The sequence below is a fragment of the Eschrichtius robustus genome, chromosome 13 (genome assembly GCF_028021215.1).
Source record: "Eschrichtius robustus isolate mEscRob2 chromosome 13, mEscRob2.pri, whole genome shotgun sequence".
In the NCBI taxonomy this organism is placed as follows: Eukaryota; Metazoa; Chordata; class Mammalia; order Artiodactyla; family Eschrichtiidae; genus Eschrichtius; species Eschrichtius robustus.
Genome location: NC_090836.1, coordinates 82,137,484 through 82,164,125, shown reverse-complemented (window position 1 = coordinate 82,164,125; position 26,642 = coordinate 82,137,484). Strand labels below are relative to the sequence as shown.

At 39.4% G+C, this 26,642-nt stretch overlaps 1 protein-coding gene across 2 annotated transcripts in view; it reads right to left on the bottom strand.

Annotated features, from left to right (window-relative positions):
* Positions 1-1,288: 1,288 nt before the first annotated feature.
* Positions 1,289-26,642, bottom strand: part of CFAP54 (cilia and flagella associated protein 54) — a 305,843-nt gene continuing 280,489 nt past the window's right edge. For both annotated transcript variants that reach the window (XM_068561127.1, XM_068561128.1), the window contains one exon: positions 1,289-1,408. In XM_068561127.1, the coding sequence (XP_068417228.1) occupies positions 1,289-1,408 (120 nt within the window). The remainder of the gene's footprint in view (positions 1,409-26,642) is intronic.

The following is a 26,642-nucleotide window of genomic DNA, read 5'->3' as shown; positions in this document are numbered from 1 at the left end:
CTACTATATATAAAATAGATAACCAACAAGGACTTAACTCGTACAGCACAGGGAACTCTACTCAATGTCTTGTAATAACCTATAATACAAAAGAATGTAAAAAAAGAATATATATATTTATATATATATGTATAACTGAAAACTAACACAACACTGTAAATCAACTGTATTTCAATAAAAATTTTAAAAAGGCCATTTTAACCCAAATAGGAAGGAGAAAATCCATAATCTTAGAACAAAGAGCAGTTCATTAAACACATTTAACTTTATAAAAAACATATTTATGTTTCCTTATTTTTTTCATTTTACCATGAATATCCATTCATGAGCCAGCATGTAGGAAGCACTCACATATAGCATTCTTTGATGCTAAACAAAGTGGGTCAGAAATGCATGATCTTCTTCCAATTTGGCAGGGAAATGACAACTCCTAGCAAGATGATTCTTACTACTTCAGGTACTAAGTACCTTTTAATCATGTCACTTAATTTAATCCTTACAGCAATTCTATTAATGTTCCCATTCTACAGGTAAGGAAAGGAAGGCTTAAAGAATTTTTTACTTTCTCAAAGTAGCAGAACTAGCAAGTGGTGAAGTTACTATTCAAATTCATGTCTATATAGTTCCATAGCCCATGTTCTAAAACTTTATGCAATGCTATCTCTCAGAAGTGTAAAATTCACTGTAGATTTCTTCCCAAGCCACACAGACAAATTCCAAAGTTGACTGAACACTTCGAGTTGACTTGAAGTTTATCCAGAATTTTTCAGCCTTGGCACAGATATTTTGAGCCAGATAATTCTTGGCTGTGGGGGGCTCTTCTGGACATTGCAGGATACTTCGCAGCATCCCTGGCTTCTACCCACTAGATGCCAGCTGTACTCCCTTCGCAGTTATAATAATCAAAAATATCTTCGGACACTGCCAAATGTCACCTGAGGGGCAAAACTGCCCCTAGTCAAGAACCACTGGTTTAATTCAGTCTTGCTGTATGGACGCATCTAAAGACCTAAACATTATACAAAAGTGGGAATAGTTGTACTGTGCACAAACATATTTTCTATGAGTAGCTCTGTAAGATAGTTTTAATAAGCAACAGCATTGTCATTTAATTCAAATACCATTTAAAACATTACTCAAAACTATGTTTTTTTTTTTAAAGAAATTTAGCCTATGAAAGAAAACAATTTTATTTTGCTTATTATAAGAGGATAGTTCCAAAAATTTATTTCAAACAAGAAAAGCAGTAACAATTAAATCCTTTATAAGGTTAACACGTAAAGGATGTTCAGGGAATAATCGACACCATCCAGTTGAAAAGGCTTCCTTCTGATACGATACAACCACTAGCAAGATCAAAAAGTCTCTCAAGACTGAACATAGATGGCAGCGAGATATCAAATGGGACCTGAGAAAAAGCATAAAAGTGTTCATGAAATGCACTGTTCCAAACTGTTGACTGAAGTAACGTTCTCAAATACCAATTCCATGTAATAATTTTATGTGAAAGATTTTTAACTCTTGTCTAAGGTAAGACACAAAATTTCACATCTCCACCCTGCTGAAATGTCACATATATCATTTTCTATCCTATGAAGATTCATATCTATGAGTCTATAAAAACAGCCTACAGATTCATATCTGTAAATCTATAAAAATGAGCCTACAAGACAGCAGACACTTGTATAAATATGGACCATTCGTATTTATATAATCATTGTATATGATTGTAAGTGTAGGAATTTTGGCCCAGTTACTAATGAACCACTTTCCTCCATAACACATTGCCCAGTTGACAAATCTCTCTCCCTCATTTTGAGCTTAAATCCTGACATGGTGAAGCAAAAATTATGTCTGGAGCTCACTCTTTCTGAAAGAAACACCTAGTTACCATGCTGAGGACTAGTGCAGCCAAAGTCATCTGAGCAGCCTGAAAACTGGAAAATAAAGACTACTTTTGGGGTCACCGCACTGGTTATTTGAGTGGGAGAAGGGCAAGAAGGAGAGAACAAACATAAAGGAAAGGAAATAAATGTTTACTGGGGACGCACTTCACGCAGACTTAGATACTTTTGAAGATGTAAGAGAAACATCACGGAGAATGGTCACAATGAATTAGATCCCTGGGGCCCTGAATCCTGGTAAGAAACTAGAGGACAAGTTTTTTTTAATGTCTTGTCTGCTTGTTAAATGAAACTTTTATTCTCAAGAAAACATAACGAACTTAAAAGTAGAGGCTGGTTTTCATTTCTTATTCTTCATTTTATTGGATTAAAAAATGATCAAAGTATTCCAATGCTTTCTATAACTTCGGATAATAAAGAGGTGAAAAAATTAATAATATTCTCCTTTTTTACTCAATCCTGAAGTAATCAGTGTTAGCAGTTTAAAGAATATCTTTCCAAAACTTTAAAAATCCTCATACAAATGTATAATCATGTGGGGTTTTTTCTTTTCCTTTTTTTCTTTACTTTTTTTTTTTGAAATAGGATAACTAGATTTCCAGTATTTGCTTTTACAATTACCAATATGTAAGAGAAATCCCACCTTAACCAATTCAGGGAGGCAGAATAACCACATGGAGGTTAAAAGTGTACATTCTGGAATAAGACTGCTTTGTTCACTCAGACCTCACCATATACCAGCTATGTGAGGCTGAGTAAACTATTTGATCTGTTTAAATTTTAATTTCCTAATTTCACTACCCCAGTCCTTGGAAAACACAAATATGCTTTCTGTCTCTGTGTATATGCCTGTTCTGGATATTTCATAAAAATGGAACCATACAGTATATGACCTTTTATGTCTGGCTTCTTTAACTTAATATTTTGGAGGTTCATCCACATTGCTGTGTGTATCAATACTTTGTTCCTTTTTATGACTAATGCTCCATTTTATGAATACACCACATTTTGTTTATCCATTCATATGTTGATGGACATTTGTGCTGTTTCCACCTTTTGGCCATTGTGAAGTGTTACTGCTAAATACAGGTACAAGTTTTGTTTGAACATTTGATTTCAATTTGGGGGGGGTCCATATCTAGGAATGAAATTACTGAATCACATGGTAATACTATGTAAGTTATTGAAGACCCACCAAACTGTTTTACTCTATGTTTTACATAGAGGCTGCAACATTTTACATTCCCACTATTAATGCATGATGGATCTAATTTTTTCACATCCTCTCCAACATGTATTTTCTTTTTCACTGTACAAGTTTCAGGTGTATAGCATTATAATTCGATGTCTGTATATACCACAAAGTGATCACCATCACAACTCTAGTTGCCATCACCACCATAAAGTTGATCCCCCTCACCTATTTTGCCCACTCCCCAATCCCTTCCCCCTTTGGTAACCACTAATCTATTCTCCGTATCTATGAGTTTGTTTTCATTTTATCTTGTTTGTTCACTTGTTTTGTTTTTAGATTCCACATATGAATGAAATCATACAGTATTTGTCTCTCTCCATCTGACTTTTTTCACTTAACATAATAACCTCAAGATCCATCCATGTTGTCACAAATGGCAGGATGTCATTCTTTTTATGGCTGAGTAATATTTCATTGTATTTACACCACATCTGCTTTTATCTATTCATCTATCAATGGATATTTAGGTTGTTTCCATATGAACACAGGAGTATATGTATTTTTTTCAAATTAGTGTTTTCGTGTTCTTTGGATAAACACCCAAAAGTGGAATAGTTGGGTCATATGGCAGTTCTATTCTCAATTTTTTGAAGAATCTCCACACTGTTTTCCAGAGTGGCTACAACAATTTATAGTCGCACCAGTGGTGTACAAAGGTTCCCTATCTCCATATCTTCTCCAACATTTGTTACTTCTTGTCTTTTCGATAATAGTCATTCTAACAGGTATGAGGTGATATGTCATTATGGCTTTGATTTGCATTTTCCTAATAATTAGTGATGTTGAACATAGTTTCATGTGACTGTTAGCCATCTCTATGTCTTCTTTGAAAAAATGTCTATTCAGATCCCCTGCCCATTTTTTAATTGGGTTGTTTGGGGGGGGGGGTTTGTTTGTTTGTTTTTGTTGAATTGTATGAGTTCTTCATATATTTTGGATATTAACCGCTTACTTAATATATGATTTGCAAATATCTCCTCCCACTCAGTGTGTTACCTTTTCACTCTGATAATGGTTTCCTTCACTGGGCAGAAGCTTTTAGTCTGATGTAGTCCTGTCTGTTTATTTTTGCTTTTGTTTCCCCTGTCTTTGGAGCCAGATCCACAAAAACATTGCTAAGATTGATGTTAATGAATTTACCATCTATGTTTTCTTCTAGGAAGTTTATGATTTCAGGTCGTATATTCAAGTTTTCTATCCATTTTGAGTTAATTTTTTCAATTCCATATTTCAAAACTTAACTTTTTTATTGAGCACTTTAAAAAAAAATTATAGTTGATTTACAATGTTTCAGGTATACAGCAAAGTGATTCAGTTATACACACATTTATCTATCTATATTTTTTCAGATTCTTTTTTTCTCTTTTTTAAATTGAAGTATAGTTAATTTACAATGTTGTTTGTTTCAATTGTACAGCAAAGTGATTCAGTTATACATATGTATATATTCTTTTTCAGATTCTTTTCCATTGTCAGTTATTACAAGGCACTGAATATAGTTCCCTGTGCCATATACAAGGTCCTTGTTGTTTGTCTATATAGTATGTAACTATTAATCCCAAACTCCTAATTTATCTCCCCTCAACACCCCCCATCCCCTTTGGTAACCATAAGCTTGTTTTCTATGTCTGTGAGCCTATTTTTATAAATAACTTTATTTGTATCATTTTTCTAGATTCCACATATAAGTGATATCATATGATATTTGTCTTTCTCTGTCTGACTTACTTCACTTAATGCGATAATCTCTAGATCCATTCAGGTTGCTGCAAATGGCATTATTTCATTCTTTTTTATGGCTGAATAATATTCCATTGTATATAATATATTATACATGTCTTGGGTATCATAAATAGTATTGCTATGAACATTGGGGTGCATGGATCTTTTCGAATTAGAGTTTTCTCCAGATATAGTTTTTGATTGGGTTTTTTTTTTTTTAATATTGAGCTGTATAAGTTGTTTGTATATTTTGGAAATTAATCCCTTGTCAGTTGAATTGTTTGCAAATATTTTCTCCCATTCTGTAGGTTGTCTTTTCACATTGTTTATGGTTTCCTTTGTTGTGCAAAAGCTTTTAAGTTTAATTAGGTCCCATTTGTTTATTTTTGTCTGTTTCCATTACTGTAGGAGGAGAATCCAAGACTGTATTGCTGTGATTTATGTCAAAGAGTGTTCTGCCTATGTTTTCCTCTAGGAGATTTATAGTATCCAGTCTTACATTTAGGTCTTTGATCCATTTTGGGCATACTTTTGTATATGGGTGTTAGAGAATGTTCTAATTTTACTCTTTTATTTGTTGCTGTCCAGTTTTCCCAGCACCACTTATTGAAGAGACTTTCTTTTCTCCATTGTATATTCTTGCCTCCTTTGTTGTAGATCAATTGACCATAAGTATGTGGGTTTATTTCTGGGCTGTCTATCCTGTTCCATTCATCCATGTGTCTGGTTTTTGTGCTAGTACCATACTGTTTCAATTACTGTAGTTTTGTAGTATAGTCTGAAGTCAGGGGGCCCAATTCCTCCAGCTCCATTCTTCTTTCTCAGGATTGCTTTGGCTATTTGGGGTCTTTTGTGTTTCCATACAGATTAAAAATTTTTTGTTCTAGTTCTGTGAAAAATGCCATTGGTAATTTGATAGGGATTTCATTGAATCTGTAGATTGTCTTGGGTAGTATGGTCATTTTAAAAATACTGATTCTTCCAATCCAAGAACATGGTATATCTTTCCATCTGTTTGTGTCATCTTCAATTTCTTTCATCAGCATCTTACAGTTTTTGCTGTACAGGTCTTTTGCCTCCTTAGGTAGGTGTAGTCCCAGGCATTTTATTCTTCTTGATGTAATGGTAAATGGGATTGTTTTCTTAATTTCTCTTTCTGATATTTTGTTCTTAGTGTATAGAAATGCAACAGATTTCTGTATATTAATTTTGTATCCTACAACTTTACTGAATTCATTGATGAGCTCTAAGAGTTTTCTGGTGGCATCTTCAGGATTTTCTATGTATACTATCATGTCATCTGCAAACAGTATTATTTTTTCCTTTCCAATTTGGATTCTTTTTATTTGTTTTTCTTCCCTGATTGCTGTGGCTAGGACTTCCAAAACTATTTTGAATAAAAGTGGCAAGAGTGGAAGACAAGTCCTTGTCTTGTTCCTGATCTTAGAGGAAATTCTTTCAGCTTTTCACCATTTTGAGTTAATTTTTGTGTATGGTGTACTATAGTGGTCTAGTTTCATTCTTTTGCATGTGGCTGTCCAGTTTTCCCAACATCATTTATTGAAGAGACTATTCTTTCTCCATTGTATGTTCTTAGCTCTTTTGTTGTAAATTAATTCTCCATATATGTCTGGGTTTATTTCTGGGCTCTCAATTCTGTTCCATTGATCTATGTGTCTGTTTTGGTGCTAGTACCATACTGTTTTTATTAATATACTTTTGTAGCACAGTTTGAAATCAGGGAGTGTGATACCTACAACTTTGTTCTTTCTCAGGATTGTTTAGGGTCTTTTGTGGTTCCATACAAATCTTAGTATTCTTTGTTCTATTTCTGTGAAATATGCCATTGGAATTTTGATAGGGATTGAACTGAATTTGTAAATTGCTTTGGGTAATATTGTCATTTTAACAATATTAGTTCTTCCAATCCATGAACACATAGTATCTTTCCATTTATTTGTGTCTTCTTCAATTCTTTCACCAGCATCTTATAATTTACAGTGGACAAGTCTTTCACCTCCTTGGTTAAATTTTTTTCCCATGGGCTCTGTGGCACTTTGGACACTTCCAGCTTCAGCTTTTGGAAATTTTATGGAAGGTTCTGGGTCTTCCATAGGGAACTTCTCAAGAAAAGTTAGGTTCCAGGTGAAATTACTGTATTTCTTTCTTTGTCATTCAACAGAGATAACATTGGCAATTACAAAATTACTGAGAAGTCTTGTATGTGTTTAGAAAATAGCTTTGAGTCCAAATTGTCCAGGATAAGGTACCAGAGAATCTTGGTTCCTTTTCCTGGATTAGGAAACACTTTGTAGAAAGAAAAGAAAAAACACTTTGGTAGGTAGCAGATTGTAATTTAGTTCAAGCAGGTTATGGTTCAAGGAGCAATATTAAAGAAATGATGATGATTTTGCCTGCCTAGAGAGGATAAAAGTCTGAAACAGTACAAGGAAGGGAAAGGAAGTTAATCAAGGTGGGGCACACTGAAGGGGTTCATTAAAATCTGGCCTGGACTTGAACTGGTTTGGGGAGTTCTGAAAGCCATTGGAAATTTAAAGGTTTTTTTTTGCCAATGCTATACTTTATATGAGTTTCTGCATGAAAACTAGATTTTATCATAATGAAAGATTTTATTACTTCTGTTCCTTTGTTCTATTTTCCTTGATTGAAACAAAAATCATATTGTATTCAAAGTATCTATGCTTTTTCTTAAGCCACTGAGTTTTTATTGAGCACCTACTTTGAGACGTCTTCTTGCTTCTCTCAGCCCAGTGTCATTTGTCTTTTCATTGATTCTAAGTGTTAATGACCAAGAAAAAAGGGAGAAAGCCAAATAACCACTAATCAATTAGATTTGCCTACTCTTGTAATTGGTAAGCAGGATATAAAAAATTGCAAGCTTTGTGATACGATTGGATTTAACTTTGTGTCCTTTCAAGAACCTTAAAATACAGAGTCACAGCCATTAAAAGAAAAAACAATAGCTTCGAGGTAGGAAAGCAAATACTGGTTTTTTTGTTGTTGTTGTTCAACCACAAATATTTATTGAGCACCTACTATATGTCAGTCACTATGTCAATCACGCTAAGCACCGTGTGAGCCGCAATTTTCTCATTGGCAAAATGAAAAATTGTGCTTCTCAATAGAGAAACAATGGGCATCTTGGGCAGGACAATTCTTTGTGCAAGTCTGTCCCCTGCCCTCTAAACGACATGAACTCTACCTTGTAATTGGTTCAATCCAATGACGCCCCCACATATTTCCAAAGGGCCCCTAGGGGCCATTTCCACCCTGGATGGAGAATCCCAGGCCTACCCTCTATGATTTCAGGAGCTAGGGAAAGTGGAGAAGCCCTGTAACTGGCAGATTTAGGATGATGCCGAGTCCCAAGAAGAGCAGGTTCTGGACCATGTTTCCAGGGAACTGAGCCTCACAGTGGCCCCAGGGTGACGTCAACATCCTAGAGGCTCTTGGTTTTGGCTCCTGAGTCAGAACTCCTACTCCCTACATGCAGCCACGGTACAATCCAGGAACTTCAGGTTTCCGTTCCCAGCTGAGCCTGTGGTTCACTCTGAAGAAGATGAAGCAGAATGAGCTGGAGCTGCGACTGCTCATGCTGTATCCTCCCGGACGCCGCAGCCGCGAGGGTAGCAGGGGGGCCCCCGTCCAGCTGGCGGTGCCAGGCACCCCCTACCGGGCGCTGGATGTGCGGCCGGCCGGCCCGTACCAACAGCAAATACTGTTTTTAACTAGCATTCTCATATATATCTTTTTCTACCATGTTTTCTATCTCTTCTTTATATATCACCTGAGTCTTTGAAGTTAAGTGATTTATTGGATTTTTTTTTTGGACTGGTGAAAAAACATGCATTCCAAAGTAGAAAGGATAATACAATACTAGCTTACTTAAGAGCTGATATCATGAATGACTGGTGACCCATCTAATAAAAGTTCCAGATGAGAGGGAACTAGATGTATTTGGTTTCATTATACTTTATATGATCGAGAGAATCCCAATACCAACAATGTTATTCTCCGCAATCTAACAGAAACAGCACCTAACTCTTAGGAAGGTGAGAAGGGCTTATACACAACTCTATCAGACCACAGGAAATTTCACACTTTGCTGCAAACAAGATTATCTTTTTCATCACTCTAATTTTTGTATTAATAAAACTTTAAATATAGCAGAAAAGAAGTTTTCTTAAACATAATATGAGATCAAAGGGTCATATTAGTAAGGTGGTAGAAATCTTCTAAATTAAAATTTAAAGAAATAACATTATTATAAAGACATTTTGCAGAGAACAAGAAAATCAGAAATTAAAGACAGGATTACGGCTGAGAAAGCATATGTTCAGGAAATTGGTTCAATTGTTGTACTGCCTAAGAATAGAATCTATTCGTCTTAAATCATCAACCCCATCACCATCACTGTCATTGACACTCTACAACCACTGAGCCCTGGCTATGTATGGCATTTCCTTGAGCTCTTGAGCAGAGTTCACCTTTTAATAAAGGACAATTCCTGCTCAGATATATTGTCCCCCATGGTCAGGAAACCAAAGGTTTGAGTCCAGCCAAAAACATTTCAGCAACAAAAGGAGCCGTGTCTCCATTTTCACATCTAAGTAGATGCCAAAAATGTTTTGAACAATGGTCTCTTTATTGAAACACATGAAGAGCACCTCCATGAGAGGAGATATATTGAGGGAGACTACATTCACTGGGATATATGTTTAAAAATCAATTTTACGTGATGTTCGTACTTTACAGTTGTGGTACAAGAGAAAATCCATATTTGGTCTTTGTCCTAGTTTCTTGGCAGAGAGGTCCTAAATCCCTTGGAAATTTTCTTTTGTATGTTAATAAGATGACTAAGGTGGGGAAAGGTGCCTAGATAGCTTCAGGATGGGGTTGGTCACCAGGAAAACCAACCATGTGATTAGAGAGTTAAACTTTCAGCCCAGTGCCCCCGACCTTCAGGGAGGGGAGAGGAACTGGACATTGAGTTCAGTCACCAATGGCCAATGACTCAATCAATCATGCCTCCGTAATGAAACCTCCACAAAAACCCTGTAATGACACATTTTGAGGAACTTCTTGGTTGGTAAACAAATTGATGTACTGGGAGGGTGACGTACCTGGAGAGGGCATGGAAACTCTCCTCCTCCCAACCCCCATATCTTGCCCTGTGCATCTTTTCTATTTGCCTATTCCTCAGTTGTATCCTTTATAATAAACTGGTAATCATAAGTGAAGTGTTATCCTGAGTTCTGTGAGTCTCTATAGCAAATTATCGAACCTTAGGGGGCATCATGGGAACTCCTGAATCTGCAGTCTGCTGGGACAGAAGTATGGGTAGCCTGGGCACCTCATTTACAGCTGGCATCTGAAGTGGGGGCATTCTTGGATTGAGCCCTTAATCTGTGGGAGTCTGTGCTAACTCTGGGTAGTAGCGTCAGAACTGAATTGAATTGTTGGGCACCCAGTTGGTGTCAGAGAACTGTAGAATCGGCTGGTATCAGGAAAAACCCCACAAGAGTCGTATCTGGTATTATGTAGATTAGGGCAGTGCTCAGCTAGTGAATGTCTTTGGGGCCTTTGGGGCTTCCTCCTGCCCTCCTCCTCCTCCTCCCTTGCATCCCTTCTGCACACATTGCCCTTCATACCCTACCCCAGGCTGAGCCAAGGCACTAAGTGATGAAAAATGATAGAGCTGGCAGTGATATCTCTATTATGGGTATATGCTTTTTATAGGGAACTATTTAACAAAACAATCTTTTAAGACCAAACGAGACCATTAAGAAAAAAGTAAAAGTTTAGGCTGTGCATATCCAGGCTTATTCTGACGCTCAAGAGTCTAAGTCCCAGAGAAAAGAGCCTTTGAAACCCTATTGTGCAGAAAGAACAGCTGCTCTCTCACTCCAGGAAAGTCTCTGTCACCATATAAAAAAACTAATAAAGGGTCTCAAACAGGGCAAATCCCCTTTAAAATATCAAAAGCTCTAATCAGAACAGGAAGCGGAGTTATACAACCAACAATGAAGTGCATGAGGCATAAAGGCTAGATGCAAGTTTTCGGTTGATGGTTCAGTGCTTATAATCAGAGGTTGGGGGAAGAATTAAAGGAAAAGTGTTCTTGGGTAGATGACTGAACAGAAATGCTTATAGTCAATGTGCTGTAGAACTGAGTGTGTATTCCTCACTCTCCGTGGAGACGTGAGCATAAATTCTGATATAGTTCTATGCGTGATTACATTGCTCTTTACATCTTTGCCTTTATTTGCATAAAATGGTTTTAAAGCTTTACCAAGTCCTTGTTTTTTTACTCTGGAAAAAAAAGTTTCTCTGAAAAAGGAAGCCTGCATTTATTGAGGACTGGATATGGGCTCGAATCTTGGTTTTACAGACTTTATATCATTGTAAATTAACTGTTAAAACAGAGGTCAAAGGAAAATGTGATTGAACTGTGGGTCACATTGTAGAAGGTATTTTTAATCATGAGTGGGTGACATGTGTATGATGTTTTCCCCTTACTTCTACATTAGAAAATAAACTTTCAACCAGAAAGTGTGTTTCCAAGTTCCTTTAGAACTCTTCTAATTCCAATAAATAAGGATTAATGGAGCACTCTTATGTATTCATCACCAGTCAGGGATCTTCATTTTTTATTATTATTTTTAACTCATTGTTGTCGTTCAGGTTCCTGGGAAGCAGACCCTGAGATGGAACTTAGCTTTCAGGAAGTTTATCGGGGCATACCCTTGGGATCAACACCCGTGGGGAAAGGGAAGAAAGCAGGATTAGGCAGAGTGAAGATGGGCTGCATTGCAGACACAATAAACCCCCTGCCAACCCCATGGGGAACTTTGAAGCTGGAGTGGCCCTTCAGAGTTGTCCCAACTTTTGTTGGGGGGGGTCGGGTCATTGCACACCCATATCAGCCAGTAATTAGATACAGATACCCCTCCAACCACCCCTGCCCAAAAAGGCCATGTCCATTAGACAGGGGCAGCTCCTGGAGAGGGCTGAGAGCTGAGGGCTGCTGGTCAGCACATTCCCAGAGCTGGGAAAATAAGTTCTTCGGTCAGGAAGGGGAGCTCTTAGTGGCTTAGTGAAGGGGCCACCCAGGCGTAAATATTTAATTCAGTGGTTAACAATAGAACCATTAAACAAATGGCAATATGGCAAAATGCATACTAGTATATAACCAATACAAGCTAACGGGGGATTTAAAGTACTCTGAATTTTTATACCAAATTCCTGGAGGCTTCTTTTCTGGGTCATGGTAAAACAAACTTAATACCTTTCCAGTATCATTTCTATTAATCATTTTATTTGATTACCCTTAGGAACATTTCCCCCTCTAGAGTATGAGGAAGAGAATTAGAAACTAAGGAGTAGGAAGAAGATTCAGAAATATCTTCCCTCAAATAATATCCCTCCCCACACACTTAAATATGAAGAAATTCAATAATTTCTCCTGAAGCCTAACTTTTCTTGAGAATTCCCTATGGAAGCCCTAGAACCTTACATAAAATTTTTTCCAAAAGCAGAAGCTGGAAGTGTGTCCAGGGGCCCACAGTGCCCATGGAAGGAGCAAGAGACTGGAGTCAGGTGGGTGTGGGAGGAGAGGCTGCATGCAGCAGGGGCGTTTCGTGGTGGTTGGGCATGGTAGGGGGCTTTCAAGGGCAGCTGGGCAGTAGTGCAGAGGCAGTGCAGCAGGGTAGTTAGAAACGTGATCTGAGGAGCCAGTCTGCCTGGGTGTAAATACTGGCTCTGACATTAACTAGCTAAGGGACCTTGGGCAAGCCACTTAAATATCTCACACGTAAAATAAGGACTTTTTTTTTACAGACATCTAAACAGAAACAGAAACCTAAAGTCACATGCTGAACTTCAGAGTGTACGTGTGGATTAATGTCCTGCTGCTGCTGTAACAAATGTAAGACAAACCTAGTGGCGTACAACAACACACGGTTGTTCTCTTACAGTCCCGGAGGTAAGAAATCTGAATTCAGGTTTCCCTGGTGGCGCAGTGGTTGAGAGTCTGCCTGCCAATGCAGGGGACACGGGTTCGAGCCCTGGTCTGGGAAGATCCCACATGCCGCGGAGCAACTAGGCCCGTGAGCCACAACTACTGAGCCTGCGCGTCTGGAGCCTGTGCTCCGCAACAAGAGAGGCCGCGATAGTGAGAGGCCCGCGCACCATGATGAAGAGTGGCCCCCGCTTGCCGCAACTAGAGAAAGTCCTCGCACAGAAACGAAGACCCAACACAGCCAAAAATAAATATAAAAAGTAAATAATAAATAAATTTAAAAAAAAAGAGTTGCATAAGTGACTCTTTCATTAAAAAAAAAAAGAAATCTGAATTCAGTTTGGCTGGGCTAAAGTCAAGGTGTCAGCAGGGCTGGCTCCTTCTGGAGACTCTCAGCAAAGAATCTGTTTCTTTGCCTATTTTAGCAGCTAGAGGCCACCTGTTTTCCTTCGTTTATAGCCCCTTTTCCATCCTCAAAGCACATCTCTCCAATCTTCACCTCCATCATCACGTTGCCTTCTCCTCTTCTGCTGTCAAGTCTCCCTCTGCCTCCCTTTTACAAGGATACTTGTGACTACATTTAAGGCCCACCTGAATAATCCAGGATAATCTCCCCCATCTCAATATCCTTAATTTAATCACATCTGAAGAGTCCCTTTGGTCATACAAGGTAACAGGTTCTGGGGATTAGGATGTGGACATCTCTGGGGGGCCATGAGTCAGCCTACCACAATGTGTGATTAAATGAGATGGCTTAGTTCGTAAGAATATCATATTTCTATCCTATCTTCTCAACAGAGTTTTGGTAATTGAAGTTATTGAATTAATTCTGTGGGAAAAATTCATGGCGTTCCTGCAGATGCCTGCTGTGCCAGAAGTTACTAGTGCTCACCGAAGTACATACTTGTTCCTCTATGGTTCTCTACATCCTTGCACATCAGGGCAAGGCCAATAGGATATGGGCGGAAATTATGATAGCCATTCCATGCTGGCTCTTAGAAATGGTCACCCTAATTTATTGCCTAAACTGGGAGACTGTTGAGAATAAAAGGAGAGTATATTAACCATCACACCAAATCAACAGGTATGTGCTGTGACTGCTGCAGGCAAACCTGTATCTATAGTCACCCAACTTAAAAACATCCTACGAAATCCCCTAGCCCTCTTCTCCTCCGACTTGGAGGCCGTGTAGCCCAGACAGCATAGTTATAAGTTGAAGGAGAGTTGCGTATCCCTCATTGGACTTTTATGAGAAATAAGCAAAACTTTATTGCCACTGAGGTTTGGGGTTTATTTGTTAGCACAGCATAGCCTAAGCTATCTTGGCTCAAACAGCTACGCTCTGGCAAGCTTGTTCTCCCATCGCTGTATTTCTGAATAGAGGACATTCCATCAGAGTAAGGGCTGGACTCCACTTAAAGGTCAGGTCGTTGACTCTCAGCAGCCAAGTTACAGGAAGAAATGCTCTAACTGGGTACAAGTGCTGAAGCTGGGCAGCCTCCTGAATGGCTGTGACTGATCTGCCTGAGGGCTTTTGACCCGAAATACTGAAGTGAAAACTCCAGAGTTTGAACAATACTTGGCATTTCTTGATGCTTTTTCATGAAGGAGCTCAGCGAGCTTAACATCTGGCAACTCTAAAAAGGGGGCTCTTTTTCAGAGCAAAGGCTTACAAAGAATGTGAACTGAAGTTTGCATTTTGTTCCTGGGACTTTGTTGGTTAGAGTGAAAGGCTGAGGGGCTTTGTTAGTCAGCAGCTCCCACTGCAGCAGAAACTAGAGCGCAGACCCACGTGCACAATGCGTAAGGAAACACTGCTCACACTGACTCCTTTGTTCCCATCCGTTTACATCGCAAGCATCTGCAAACTATTCTTACAATGTGGCCAACACTGACCGGCAGTTTTTGATAGGAAGTCTAACAGAGCTTGTAATTTACAAAGCAGTTTCACATAAAGTATTTCTTTTAACTCTTTTTAGTATTTCTAACTTGAGCAATCAGCCTTTGTCTGTCAATAACCATAAGAAGATGTGGAGAAGAAGGGGGCAAGGAAAGAGGAGAAGGATGGAGAGGAGGAGGAGAGGGAGGAAGAGGGGTGAATCAGGTAAAGTGGGATCCACCCCTGTGCCTCGGTGAATCTTTACCCCACACTATGTGCCAGGTACCACAACAGGCACTTTTGAGCTAATGATTATTCTGCGGCCAAAGTAAAATATGTCAATGTTCATAAGGATTTTTTGGTCCATCAAAAGCATGATTTAATGGTTCTCCAGGGAATTAAGCTGAGTGAAAAAATACCAATCCCCAAAGGTTACATAGTGTATGGCTCCTTCAACATAACATTCTTGAAATGATAAAATTATAGAAATGGAGAATAGATTAATAATTGTCAAGGGTCAGGGACAGAGGTGGGGCGTGAGAGGTGGGGGTGGCTATAAAAGGAGAACAGGAGGAGTCCTTGTAGCGATGAAATTGTTCTGTACCCCGACTTTATTAATGTCAGTATCCTCGTTATGATACTGTACTACAGTTCTACATTATGTTATTATAATGTATTATATTATTATTTCTTAAAATTGCATGTGAGTCTAACATGATCTCAAAACAGAAAGTTTAATTTAAAAAGGATGATTGAAAAATAATATTAAGACTACCTCTATTAAATGTCCCTTTATTCTTCTGAAAATTAGCAAACATTCAGATAGGCCAAAAGCCACCAATGCAGAGAGTTACGAATGATCAAATGAAGAAATGACTCATGTCTCATTATTTTAAGGCAGGGAAAAATAAAGATGGCCACCATGTATTGGATGCTTACCCATGGCGTTGACAGGCACTATATCAGACGTGTTACATACTGTTTCTAACGCAATCCTACATGAGGAGAAGCTATCACCAATGTACAGATAAGGAGCTGAAGCAGACAAGGAAAAGTGAGTAGCTCACGTTCACACCATCAATAGATGGTGGAACCAAGAATCAAATCATGTTTTGATCTGCTGAGATACGTTGCTTCCGAGACCTTCAGCAGCATGTAATTGACCGGAGGTCTTTAAGGACTAACGACTTGTCCACAAGAGCAACACTGGGGCTCTAGCGTGTGCCGAGCACTCTTCCCACCGTGCTGTGCTCTCACAGGTGGTTGAGAAAAGAACATAATGGTACCAGCTACCTGAGATACAGGACAAATAAGGGCAAAAATCTCGAATGGCTGGTGTCCAAAGTATTAACAAAGAAAATGGGTAAATTTACACCAGTTTCTCCTTTGTGGATTTATTTAAATATAAAGAACATTGGTCTGGAGAATTTCAAAAGGCTTGTCAACTGACTGAGAAATATGAGGCCAAAATCAACATCCTCCTAAAATGAATTATAATGCCATTGTTAAGGGTCCAGGTTTTTAATCAAGACAAAAACGTTTCGCAAAATGCATGAAGTGAATGAAACTAAGCACTTAGTTTTCAGCAAGATAGAAAGCAATGTACAGATTTGCTAATAATACCCCTGCCTCTCACTTCCTTTGAAGTTATACAAAGTGACTAAACTTCAGGAAATTGTCCCCTTGATTCTGAAATACAGCTGTGCCCAGGATGAAGCCAGGCTTGCTTTCTCAAGCATTGCACACACTTCTTGCCACTTTTACAGTAAATACACAATATCAGGTTCATGACTATGTTTCAGTTTAAATTATATCCAAGGATCATTATACCCCCAAATAGCACGTCTAACAACAGTGGGACCAGTGCTTTGAGTGTAGGGAACACAAAGGCTCTCGGTTCCTGGATGAACGAGAGCTATTTCACCTTGACACTGTTGCTGGCAAATCTCCAAGAGATGAGCATTTTGAAAACGCTATAAACAGCTTAGCCTTTTCTTAGCATTTTGAAGAGCACATTAATAGCCTAGCCTTTTCTTAAGGGCTTTCTTTTTCCCTTAGCCAAATTTGACAGTTGGAAATGAATAGTGAAGCGGATGGAATCAAAGTCAGAGCTGTGTTTTAAAGGCAGTGTGGAACTGATGTCATTCGGCATTGTCTCCAAAAGAATATAAGAATATTAAGTGGATGTCTCATGAACTTACATACAAAGGATACTCTTCACTTGAGGACAGAATAATAATGTCTCACAGAAGAAAGATGTAATTCTTGATGCCTGTAAAATCTATTCAGACAGCTCTTGGCTGGTACAAAAAAAAAAAACAACTACAACTTTCAACTGAAAGAAGTTATATTAATAGAATTAATTTTTTAACACTTAGTAAACTACAGAATACCTTGTTCCCAATGCTATAAATGACAGTTTACAGACAGTATTGTCACTGTCACCATTTGGGAAGTTTTGTTAAAAAGAAACCAAGGGGCATAGGGTAATGTAACAAAATTAGCCAAAGGAAGTTAAATAGCCTACCCTCTAGGACTTAACAGCTTAAAGGAAGATAAATAGCCTACCTTCTAGGACTTAACAGGCCCCCAAAAAAGTGATGTGGAAGCTATCCCACATAAATTGGGACACATGCAACTCCATCCAACAGCCAGAAAAACTGTAGCTTCTTTCAAAGGGAACTGAGAACCCACCTAGTTTTTCCTCTGTCCTCTGGGTATAAACACACTCAGCAACTCCGTAACGGTTACCTAGTATATTTGGGGAGAGTTGCTGACTAATTTAAAAAATTGACTAAGCACAGAAGAGTGTGGCAGGACATATTTAAAGTGATGAAAGGGAAAAACCTACAACCAAGATTCCTCTACCCAGCAAGGATCTCATTCAGCTTCGATGGAGAAATTAAAACCTTTACAGACAAGCAAAAGCTAAGAGAATTCAGCACCACCAAACCAGCTTTACAACAAATACCAAAGGAACTTCTCCGTGCAGGAAACACAAGAGAGGGAAAAGACCTACAATAACAAACCCAAAACAATTAAGAAAATGATAATAGGAATACACATATTGATAATTACCTTAAATGTAAATGGATTAAATGCTCCAACCAAAAGACATAGACTGGCTGAATGGATATAAAAACAAGACCCGTATATATGCTATCTACAAGAGACCCACTTCAGACCTAGGGACACATACAAAATGGAAAAAGATATTCCATGCAAATGGAAATCAAAAGAAAGCTGGAGTAGCAATTCTCATATCAGACAAAATAGACTTTAAAATAAAGACTATTACAAGGAACAAAGAAGGACACTACATAATGATCAAGGGATCAATCTAAGAAGAAAATATAACAATTATAAATATTTATGCACCCAGCATAGCAGCACCTCAATACATAAGGCAAATGCTAACAGCCATAAAAGGGGAAATCGACAGTAACACTATCATACTAAGGGACTTTAACACCCCACTTTCACCAATGGACAGATCATCCAAAATGAAAATAAATAAGGAAACACAAGCTTTAAATGACACATTAAACAAGATGGACTTAATTGATATTTATAGGACGTTCCATCCCAAAACAACAGAATACTCTTTCTTCTCAAGTGTTCGTGGACCATTCTCCAGGATAGATCATATCTTGCATCACAAATCAAGCCTTGGTAAATTTAAGAAAATTGAAATCATAGCAAGTATCTTTTCTGACCACAATGCTGTAAGACTAGATATCAATTACAGGAAAAAAAAAACTGTTAAAAATACAAACACATGGAGGCTAAACAATACACTACTAAATAACCAAGAGATCACTGAAGAAATCAAAGAGAAAATCGAAAATTACCTAGACACAAATGACAATGAAAACACGACTACCCAAAATCTATGGGATGCAGCAAAAGCAGTTCTAAGAGGGAAGTTTATAGCAATACAATCTTACCTTAAGACACAAGAAAAATCTCAAATAAACAACCTAACCTTACACCTAAAGCAATTAGAGAAAAAAGAACAAAAAAAATCCCCAACGTTAGCAGAAGGAAAGAAATCATAAACATCAGATTGGAAATAAATGAAAAAGAAATGAAGGAAACAAGAGCAAAGATCAATAAGACTAAAACCTGGTTCTTTGAGAAGATAAACAAAATTGATAAACCATTAGCCAGACTCACCAAGAAAAAAAGGGAAAAGACTCAAATCAACAGAATTAGAAATTTGTCCACAACCTGGAAGAAATGGACAAATTCTTAGAAAAGCACAACCTTCTGAAACTGAACCAGGAAGAAACAGAAAATATAAACAGACCAATCACAAGCACTGAAATTGAAACTGTGATTAAAAATCTTCCAACAAACAAAAGACAAGGACCAGATGGCTTCACAGGCGAATTCTATCAAACATTTAGAGAAGAGCTAACACCTATCCTTCTCAAACTCTTCCAAAATATAGCAGAGGGAGGAACACTCTCAAACTCATTCTAAGGGCAACCATCACCCTGATACCAACACCAGACAAAGATGTCACAAAAAAAGAAAACTACAGGCCAATATCACTGATGAACATAGATGTAAAAATCCTCAACAAAACACTAGCAAGCAGACTCCAAAAGCACATTAAAAGGATCATACACCATGACCAAGTGGGGTTTGTCCCGGGAATGCAAGGATTCTTCAATATACGCAAATCAATCATTGTGATAAACCATATTAACAAACTGAAGGAGAAAAACCATATGATCATCTCAATAGATGCAGAAAAAGCTTTCGACAAAATTCAACACCCATTTATGATAAAAACTCTCCAGAAAGTAGGCATAGCGGTAACTTACCTCAACATAATAAAGGCCATATATGACAAACCCACAGACAACATCATTCTCAATGGTGAAAAACTGAAACCATTTTCACTAAGATCAGGAACAAGACAAGGTTGCCCACTCTCACCACTATTATTCAACATAGTTTTGGAAGTTTTAGCCAGAGCATTCAGAGAAGAAAAAGAAATAAAAGGAAACCAAATCGGAAAAGAAGAAGTAAAGCTGTCACCGTTTGGAGATGACATGATACTATACATAGAGAATCCTAAAGATGCTACCAGAAAACTACTAGACCTAATCAATGAATCTGGTAAAGTAGTAGGATACAAAATTAATGCACAGAAATCTCTTGCATTCCTATACACGAATGATGAAAAATCTGAAAGAGAAATTAAGGAAACACTCCCATTTACCATTGCAACAAAAAGAATAAAATACTGAGGAATAAACCTACCTAAGGAGACAAAAGACCTGTATGCAGAAAACTATAAGACACTGATGAAAGAAATTAAAGATGATACAACCAGATGGAGAGACATACCATGTTCTTGGATTGGAAGAATCAACATTGTGAAAATGACTCTACTACCCAAAGCAATCTAAAGATTCAGTGCAATCCCTATCAAACTACCAGTGGCATTTTTCACAGAACTAGAACAAAAAACTTCACAATTTGTATGGAAACACAAAAGACCCCGAATAGCCAAAGCAATCTTGAGAAAGAAAAACAGAGCTGGAGGAATCAAGCTCCCTGACTTCAGACTATACTACAAAGCTACAGTAATCAAGACAGTATGGTACTCGCACAAAAACAGAAATATAGATCAATCGAACAGGATAGAAAGCCCAGAGATAAACCCACACACATATCGTCACCTTATTTTGATAAAGGAGGAAAGAATATACAATGGAGAAAAGACAGCCTCTTCAATAAGTGGTGCTGGGAAAACCGGACAGCTACATGTAAAAGAATGAAATTAGAACACTCCCTAACTCCATACACAAAAATAAACTCAAAATGGATTAAAGACCTAAATGTAAGGCCAGACACTATTAAAACTCTTAGAGGAAAACATAGGCAGAACACTCTATGACATAAATCACAGCAAGATCCTTGTTGACCCACCTCCTATAGAAATGGAAATAAAAACAGTAATAAACAAATGGGACCTAATGAAACTTAAAAGCTTTTGCACAGCAAAGGAAACCATAACCAAGACGAAAAGACAACCCTCAGAATGGGAGAAAATATTTGCAAACAAAGCAACTGACAAAGGATTAATCTCCAAAATATAGAAGCAGCTCACGCAGCTCAATATCAAATAAACAAACAACCCAATCCAAAAATGGGCAGAAGACCTAAATAGACATTTCTCCAAAGAAGATATACAGATTGCCAACAAACACATGAAAGGATGCTCAATATCACTAATCATTAGAGAAATGCAAATCAAAACTACAATGAGGTATCACCTCACACCAGTTAGAATGGGCATCATCAGAAAATCTACAAACAACAAATGCTGGAGAGGGTGTGGAGAAAAGGGAACACTCTTGCACTGTTGGTGGGAATGTAAATTGATACAGCCACTATGGAGAGCAGTATGGAGGCTCCTTAAAAAACTAAAAGTAGAATTACCATATGATCCAGCAATCCCACTACTGGGCATATACCCAGAGAAAACCATAATTCAAAAAGACACATGCAGCCCAATGTTCATTGCAGCACTATTTACAGTAGCCAGGTCATGGAAGCAACCTAAATGCCCATCGACAGACGAATGGATAAAGAAGATGTGGTACATATATAGAATGGAATATTACTCAGTCATAAAAAGGAATGAAATTGAGTCATTTGTTGAGATGTGGATGGATCTAGAGACTGTCATACAGAGTGAAGTAAGTCAGAAGGAGAAAAACAAATACCATATGCTAACAAATATATATGGAATCTAAAAAAAAAAAAAATCGTTCTGAAGAACCTAGGGGCAGGACAGGAATAAAGACACAGACATAGAGAATGGACTTTAGGACATGGGGAGGGGGAAGTGTAAGCTGGGATGAAGTGAGAGAGTGGCATGGACATATATACACTACCAAATGTAAAATAGCTAGCTAGTGGGAAGCAGCCGCATAGCACAGGGAGATCAGCTCCGTGCTCTGTGACCACCTAGAGGGGTGGGATAGGGAGGGTGGGAGGGAGACACAAGAGGGAGGGGATATGGGGATATAAGTATACGTACAGCTGATTCACTTTGTTATACAGCAGAAACTAACACACCATTGTAAAGCAATTATACTCCAGTAAAGATGTTAAAAAAAATTTTTAATAAAAAAAATATATATTGGTTAAGCAGTTTGCCAGGAGCAGCCTCTGCTCAGAGCAGAAATAGTCCTAGAAATTGGGAGTGTTTTATTGAATGTTGTGGCCAAATGCAATTTCCCAAAATGGCTGCAACAATAGCTTCCCACCCACACGCCCTTCTTACAATCTGACCTTGACACTCTTCCCATCAAGAAGAGGTCCAACCTTGAATGTGGGTGGAATAGAGACTAGCAGGGAAGTGTCATTATGTAACTTCCAACCTAGGGCCTCAACAGTGATGGAGCTTCTGGCCTGCTTCTCCTGGGAGGCTCACTCTTAAAACCCAGACACCACACTGTATGGAGGCCCACCAGCCACAGAGAGGTCAGGTGCTGTGTTCTGGCCCACAGCCTTCAGCACCCCCGGCCAACAGCCAGCATCGGGCACCAAACCAAACGAGCCTTTGAGCCTTCAGGGATTCCAGCCCTCAGCAGCTGCATCACCTCCGACCTTCAAGTCTTCCCGGCAGATGCCCCAGATACCATGGAGCAGAGACAAGTTGCCCCACTCTGCCCTTTCCAAATATGTGACCCACAGACCCCTTGAGCTTAATGAGATGATGGTCATTTTATGCCACTAAATTTGGGGTGCTTTGTTATATAAGCATAGTAACTGGAACAGATGAGAATGGGGGATACACGTGGTTAGAGGTGATACATTCCTAGCACTTGCATTATTCCAGCCTCTCTTTTGAGAAAGTAGAGGCTTTATCTCAGGCATGTTATTGTTGTTCTTCTACAGTCACCCCTTAGAGAAACAAATCTGTTTACAAGGGTCTAATTCCAAGTGACCTCAGATAGCTCTTAAGTGACAATAATAGTAACCAACTATTTTGCTTAGTATGTGCCAGGCCCTGTTCTAAGAGTTTTACATGGATTAGCTCACTTAATCCATACAACAAGCCTATGAGGTAAGTTCTATTTTTATTTCTATTTTACAAATAGGGAAACTGAAGCCTTGAGGTTAAACAACTTGTCTAAGGTTATACAACTAGCAAACATCAGAGCCGGGCTGGGATTTTGAGGCAGGCAACTTGACTTTCAAGCCAGTCTGTTAACCAGCACACACACTGCTGCCTAACCCTGAGTCTACCCTGACTCTAACTCTCCCTCAGTGATGTATTGCTCAACCAGCCCTGCCACCTGAATGGCCAAGAGTCCCCAAACTGAAAAGGTGGGACAGTGCTGGTTTTAGGGTAATGATAACAGTTAACAGCATAGACTCTGGGGTCTGCCCAGTTTTGGCTGTGACGGTTACCAGGTGAATGACCTTGGGCAGGTCTTTGAACCTCTGTCAACCTCTTTCTCCCCATCTTCATGCAAAACGATCACCCATTTTAAAACCACAACCACTGTCTCCATGTGTGTAAGCATTAGCCCCATGCCTCCTTTCTAGACTGCCGGCCTCTTCGGGGCGAGGACTCTGTCCTTCTCATCTCTGATTCCTCCAGTGGGTCCTGCACAGGGCCTTGTGCTCAGCTGCAGCCTGTAAACTAAACCGACTTAAAAACAAACAAAACAAAACCTTCTCCCCTTGTTTTTATATACAGGGCTTTTGGGATTCGCCCCATTCTCTCCATCCTCATGAACAAAACCATAAGTCATGCCCTTGTGGCAACTGAGCCTACTGCCAAAGCTAGGACTTCTGCTTTCTGCCTCCTCTTCTGAATGTCTTCCTAATCAGAGGAAAATGCTCTCACAAGTACCCTTGATCATGCTTATATCTACCTAAGGATTCTCTACTGCCTTCCAATCATTTTCCAAAATAACTAGGACTTTTAACCATTGGTCATAGGAGCTTCTATTATCTTGATTTCTTACATGGAACTAGTGAACCCTTCTTAAAAGATACCAAAGGGAATTTCTCACCTTCAGAATTATGCTGAGATAGTATTAGAATATTAACTGATATTATCACTGAGGAGTGGTATTTGGCCCTCAGGCCTCTATTTCACCCTGTACTGTAATTGCTTCTGTATTTGTCTGTCTCCCCCAACAAACTGCAGGCCCCCTTGAAGGCAGGGACTCGCTTGTACTTCTTTATCCCAATGCCTAGTCCAATGGCTGGCACAGAGGAGGCACTTGACAAATGTTTATGATACAAATGCATGAAACTGATGAACCCAAAGTCATTGTTATGTCAAGACCAGAACTGCAACCCAGAGGGATCCCTGGAAGATGTATCACGAGCGTTCATTTATTTAACAAACACTTACTGGGACTTCCCTGGTGGCGCAGTGGTTAAGAATCCACCTGCCAATGCAGGGGGCACGGGTTCGACCCCTGGTCCAGGAAGATTCCCACATGCCGCAGAGCAACTAAGCCCATGTACCACAACTACTGAGCTTGCGCTCTAGAGCCCGCGAGCCACAACTACTGAGCCTGCGTGCCACAACTACTGAAGCCTGCGGGCCTAGAGCCCGTGCTCCGCAACAAGAGAAGCCACTGCAAAGAGAAGCCCGTGCACTGCAATGTAGAGTAGCCCCGGGGCTTCCCTGGTGGTGCAGTGGTTGAGAATCTGCCTGCCAATACAGGGGACACGGGTTCGAGCCCTGGTCTGGGAAGATCTCACATGCCGCGGAGCAACTGGGCCCGTGAGCCACAACTACTGAGCCTGCGCATCTGGAGCCTGTGCTCCACAACAAGAGAGGCCGTAAGAGTGAGAGGCCCGCACACCGCGATGAAGAGTGGCCCCCGCTTGCCACAACTAGAGAAAGCCCTTGCACAGAAACGAAGACCCAACATAGCCAAAAATAAATAAATAAATAAATAAATTAAAAAAAAAAAAAAAAGAGTAGCCCCGCTCGCCGCCACTTGAGAAAGCCTGCGCCCACAGCAACAAAGACCCAATGCAGCCAAAAATAAATAAATTAATTAATTAAAAAAGAACAAAACAAAACACTTACTGACACCCTTGGGGAGCCAACACTGGGCAAGGCAGGAAGACTATAAATGTAATAAGATCCAATCTTATTATACAGAAGACTCAATCTGCTCTAGTAGGGGAGACAAATGACTAAATAAACTAAGATGTGTTAACATACCTGTGACTCTATGTCTCCCTCTTACTGTTCCTCTGCCCTCCCCATAGTTCTTCCCCAAACCTTCTCAAAGATAATAGTTATTTTAGTGACTAGCGTATGGTTGATGTCAATATCTGATCATAAACACATCAAAAATGATTATTTTCAGAATCAGAAATAAGAGAACATGGGCACACTAAATTCAACCATGTGAAAAGGAGTGCCCATTAATATTGTACATAATAATGTAGTGTAGGTCATTAGAATCTGTCAAGAATTTTTTTAGTTAAAATTCAAAAAAAATTTTTTTAGAAAACATATTGTATGATTAAACTATTTTCTATTCAACTGGAGCTTGAGAAATAATGGCAGACATCAGGCTCTACCGGTGCTTTCTCAGAGTAAATGAGAGGAATGCGGGGATTTACTGTGAAATAAACTTATAGCTGCTCCAAGCCACCTGAGCCTCTGGCAGGCCGTCAGGTGTCTCATGAGTACTCTCACCTCCCATGCGTCTCTGCTCTCCTCTTGCATCTGCCTCTACTGGCATTTTCCACACCCATATCCGGGAAGCCAAGCGCTGCTGGAGAAAAATCACAAGCCAAGCAGCCTAGTACCCCTCAAATGTATGACTTTTAAATCTCATTGTGGCCCTCAATTCTTTTACTTTTTCTTGGTCAGCTCCTCGCTCATCACACTCAGTGACTGTGAATATTCAAGATCTTCATCTCTCTTAGAAGATCATACCCTTAACGCTTTACCCCACTCCAGTCTTAGATGAACTTGCCTCTACTTCATTGAGAAAGTGAAAACCACTGGGTGTGAACTGCCCCCGCTTCTCCTATCCTTCTCTCATACACTTACTCACATCCCTTCCTGCCCTTAATCTGCTGCCCCAAGACCTACAGAAAGAGGTGCATTTCCTCTGTTTGCAGGCAACTCTCTCACTTATGCTGTCAATATCTTTCTGTTTCTGGCCCACTCCCTTAGGCCTTGCTTCATCATTTGTCCTTTTTTTCTTCTCGACAGGCAACCTCCACCCCTCCCGGCTCCTTGCCCTGTCCACTGCTGCTGTCCTAACACCCGCCCTTGACTCTGTGTCTCCTGGGAGCTGCTCCTCCAACCCTCTCCAGATGCCTATCCCAAACCTTCTCAAAGATTCATCTACACTTGCAACCTTCCCTTTCTCACCTCTCACTCCTCAACACCCTGCAGCATCTGCTCCCTCCTCCAATCAGACATTCACTGGGTGCACTTTAGTTAAAGATGCAGGTCCCGGATGTAAGCGGATCTATGGTTGACTAGTGCCTCCTCTGCTTACAAGCTGCAAGAGCTCGGGCATGCTGCTACACCTCCCCATTTCTAACATGGGGAGAGTAACAGTAACCAACTGCATAGGCTTCTTGTAATGTTAAATGAGATACTGGATTTAAAACACTGGACAGTGTCTTCACATGCCACGTGCTCAATAAATATTACAATTACTACTACTATTAGTAAGATTTGCAGTTTAATGATTATTAGCATTACTGTTTGTCAGGTGCTATAGTAGGTCTAGCTAAAAACCGTGAACTCAAAAAATATCCTACTAAACTCATGCAGCCAAGAAAAACTACTTTGCAATCTCCTTATAC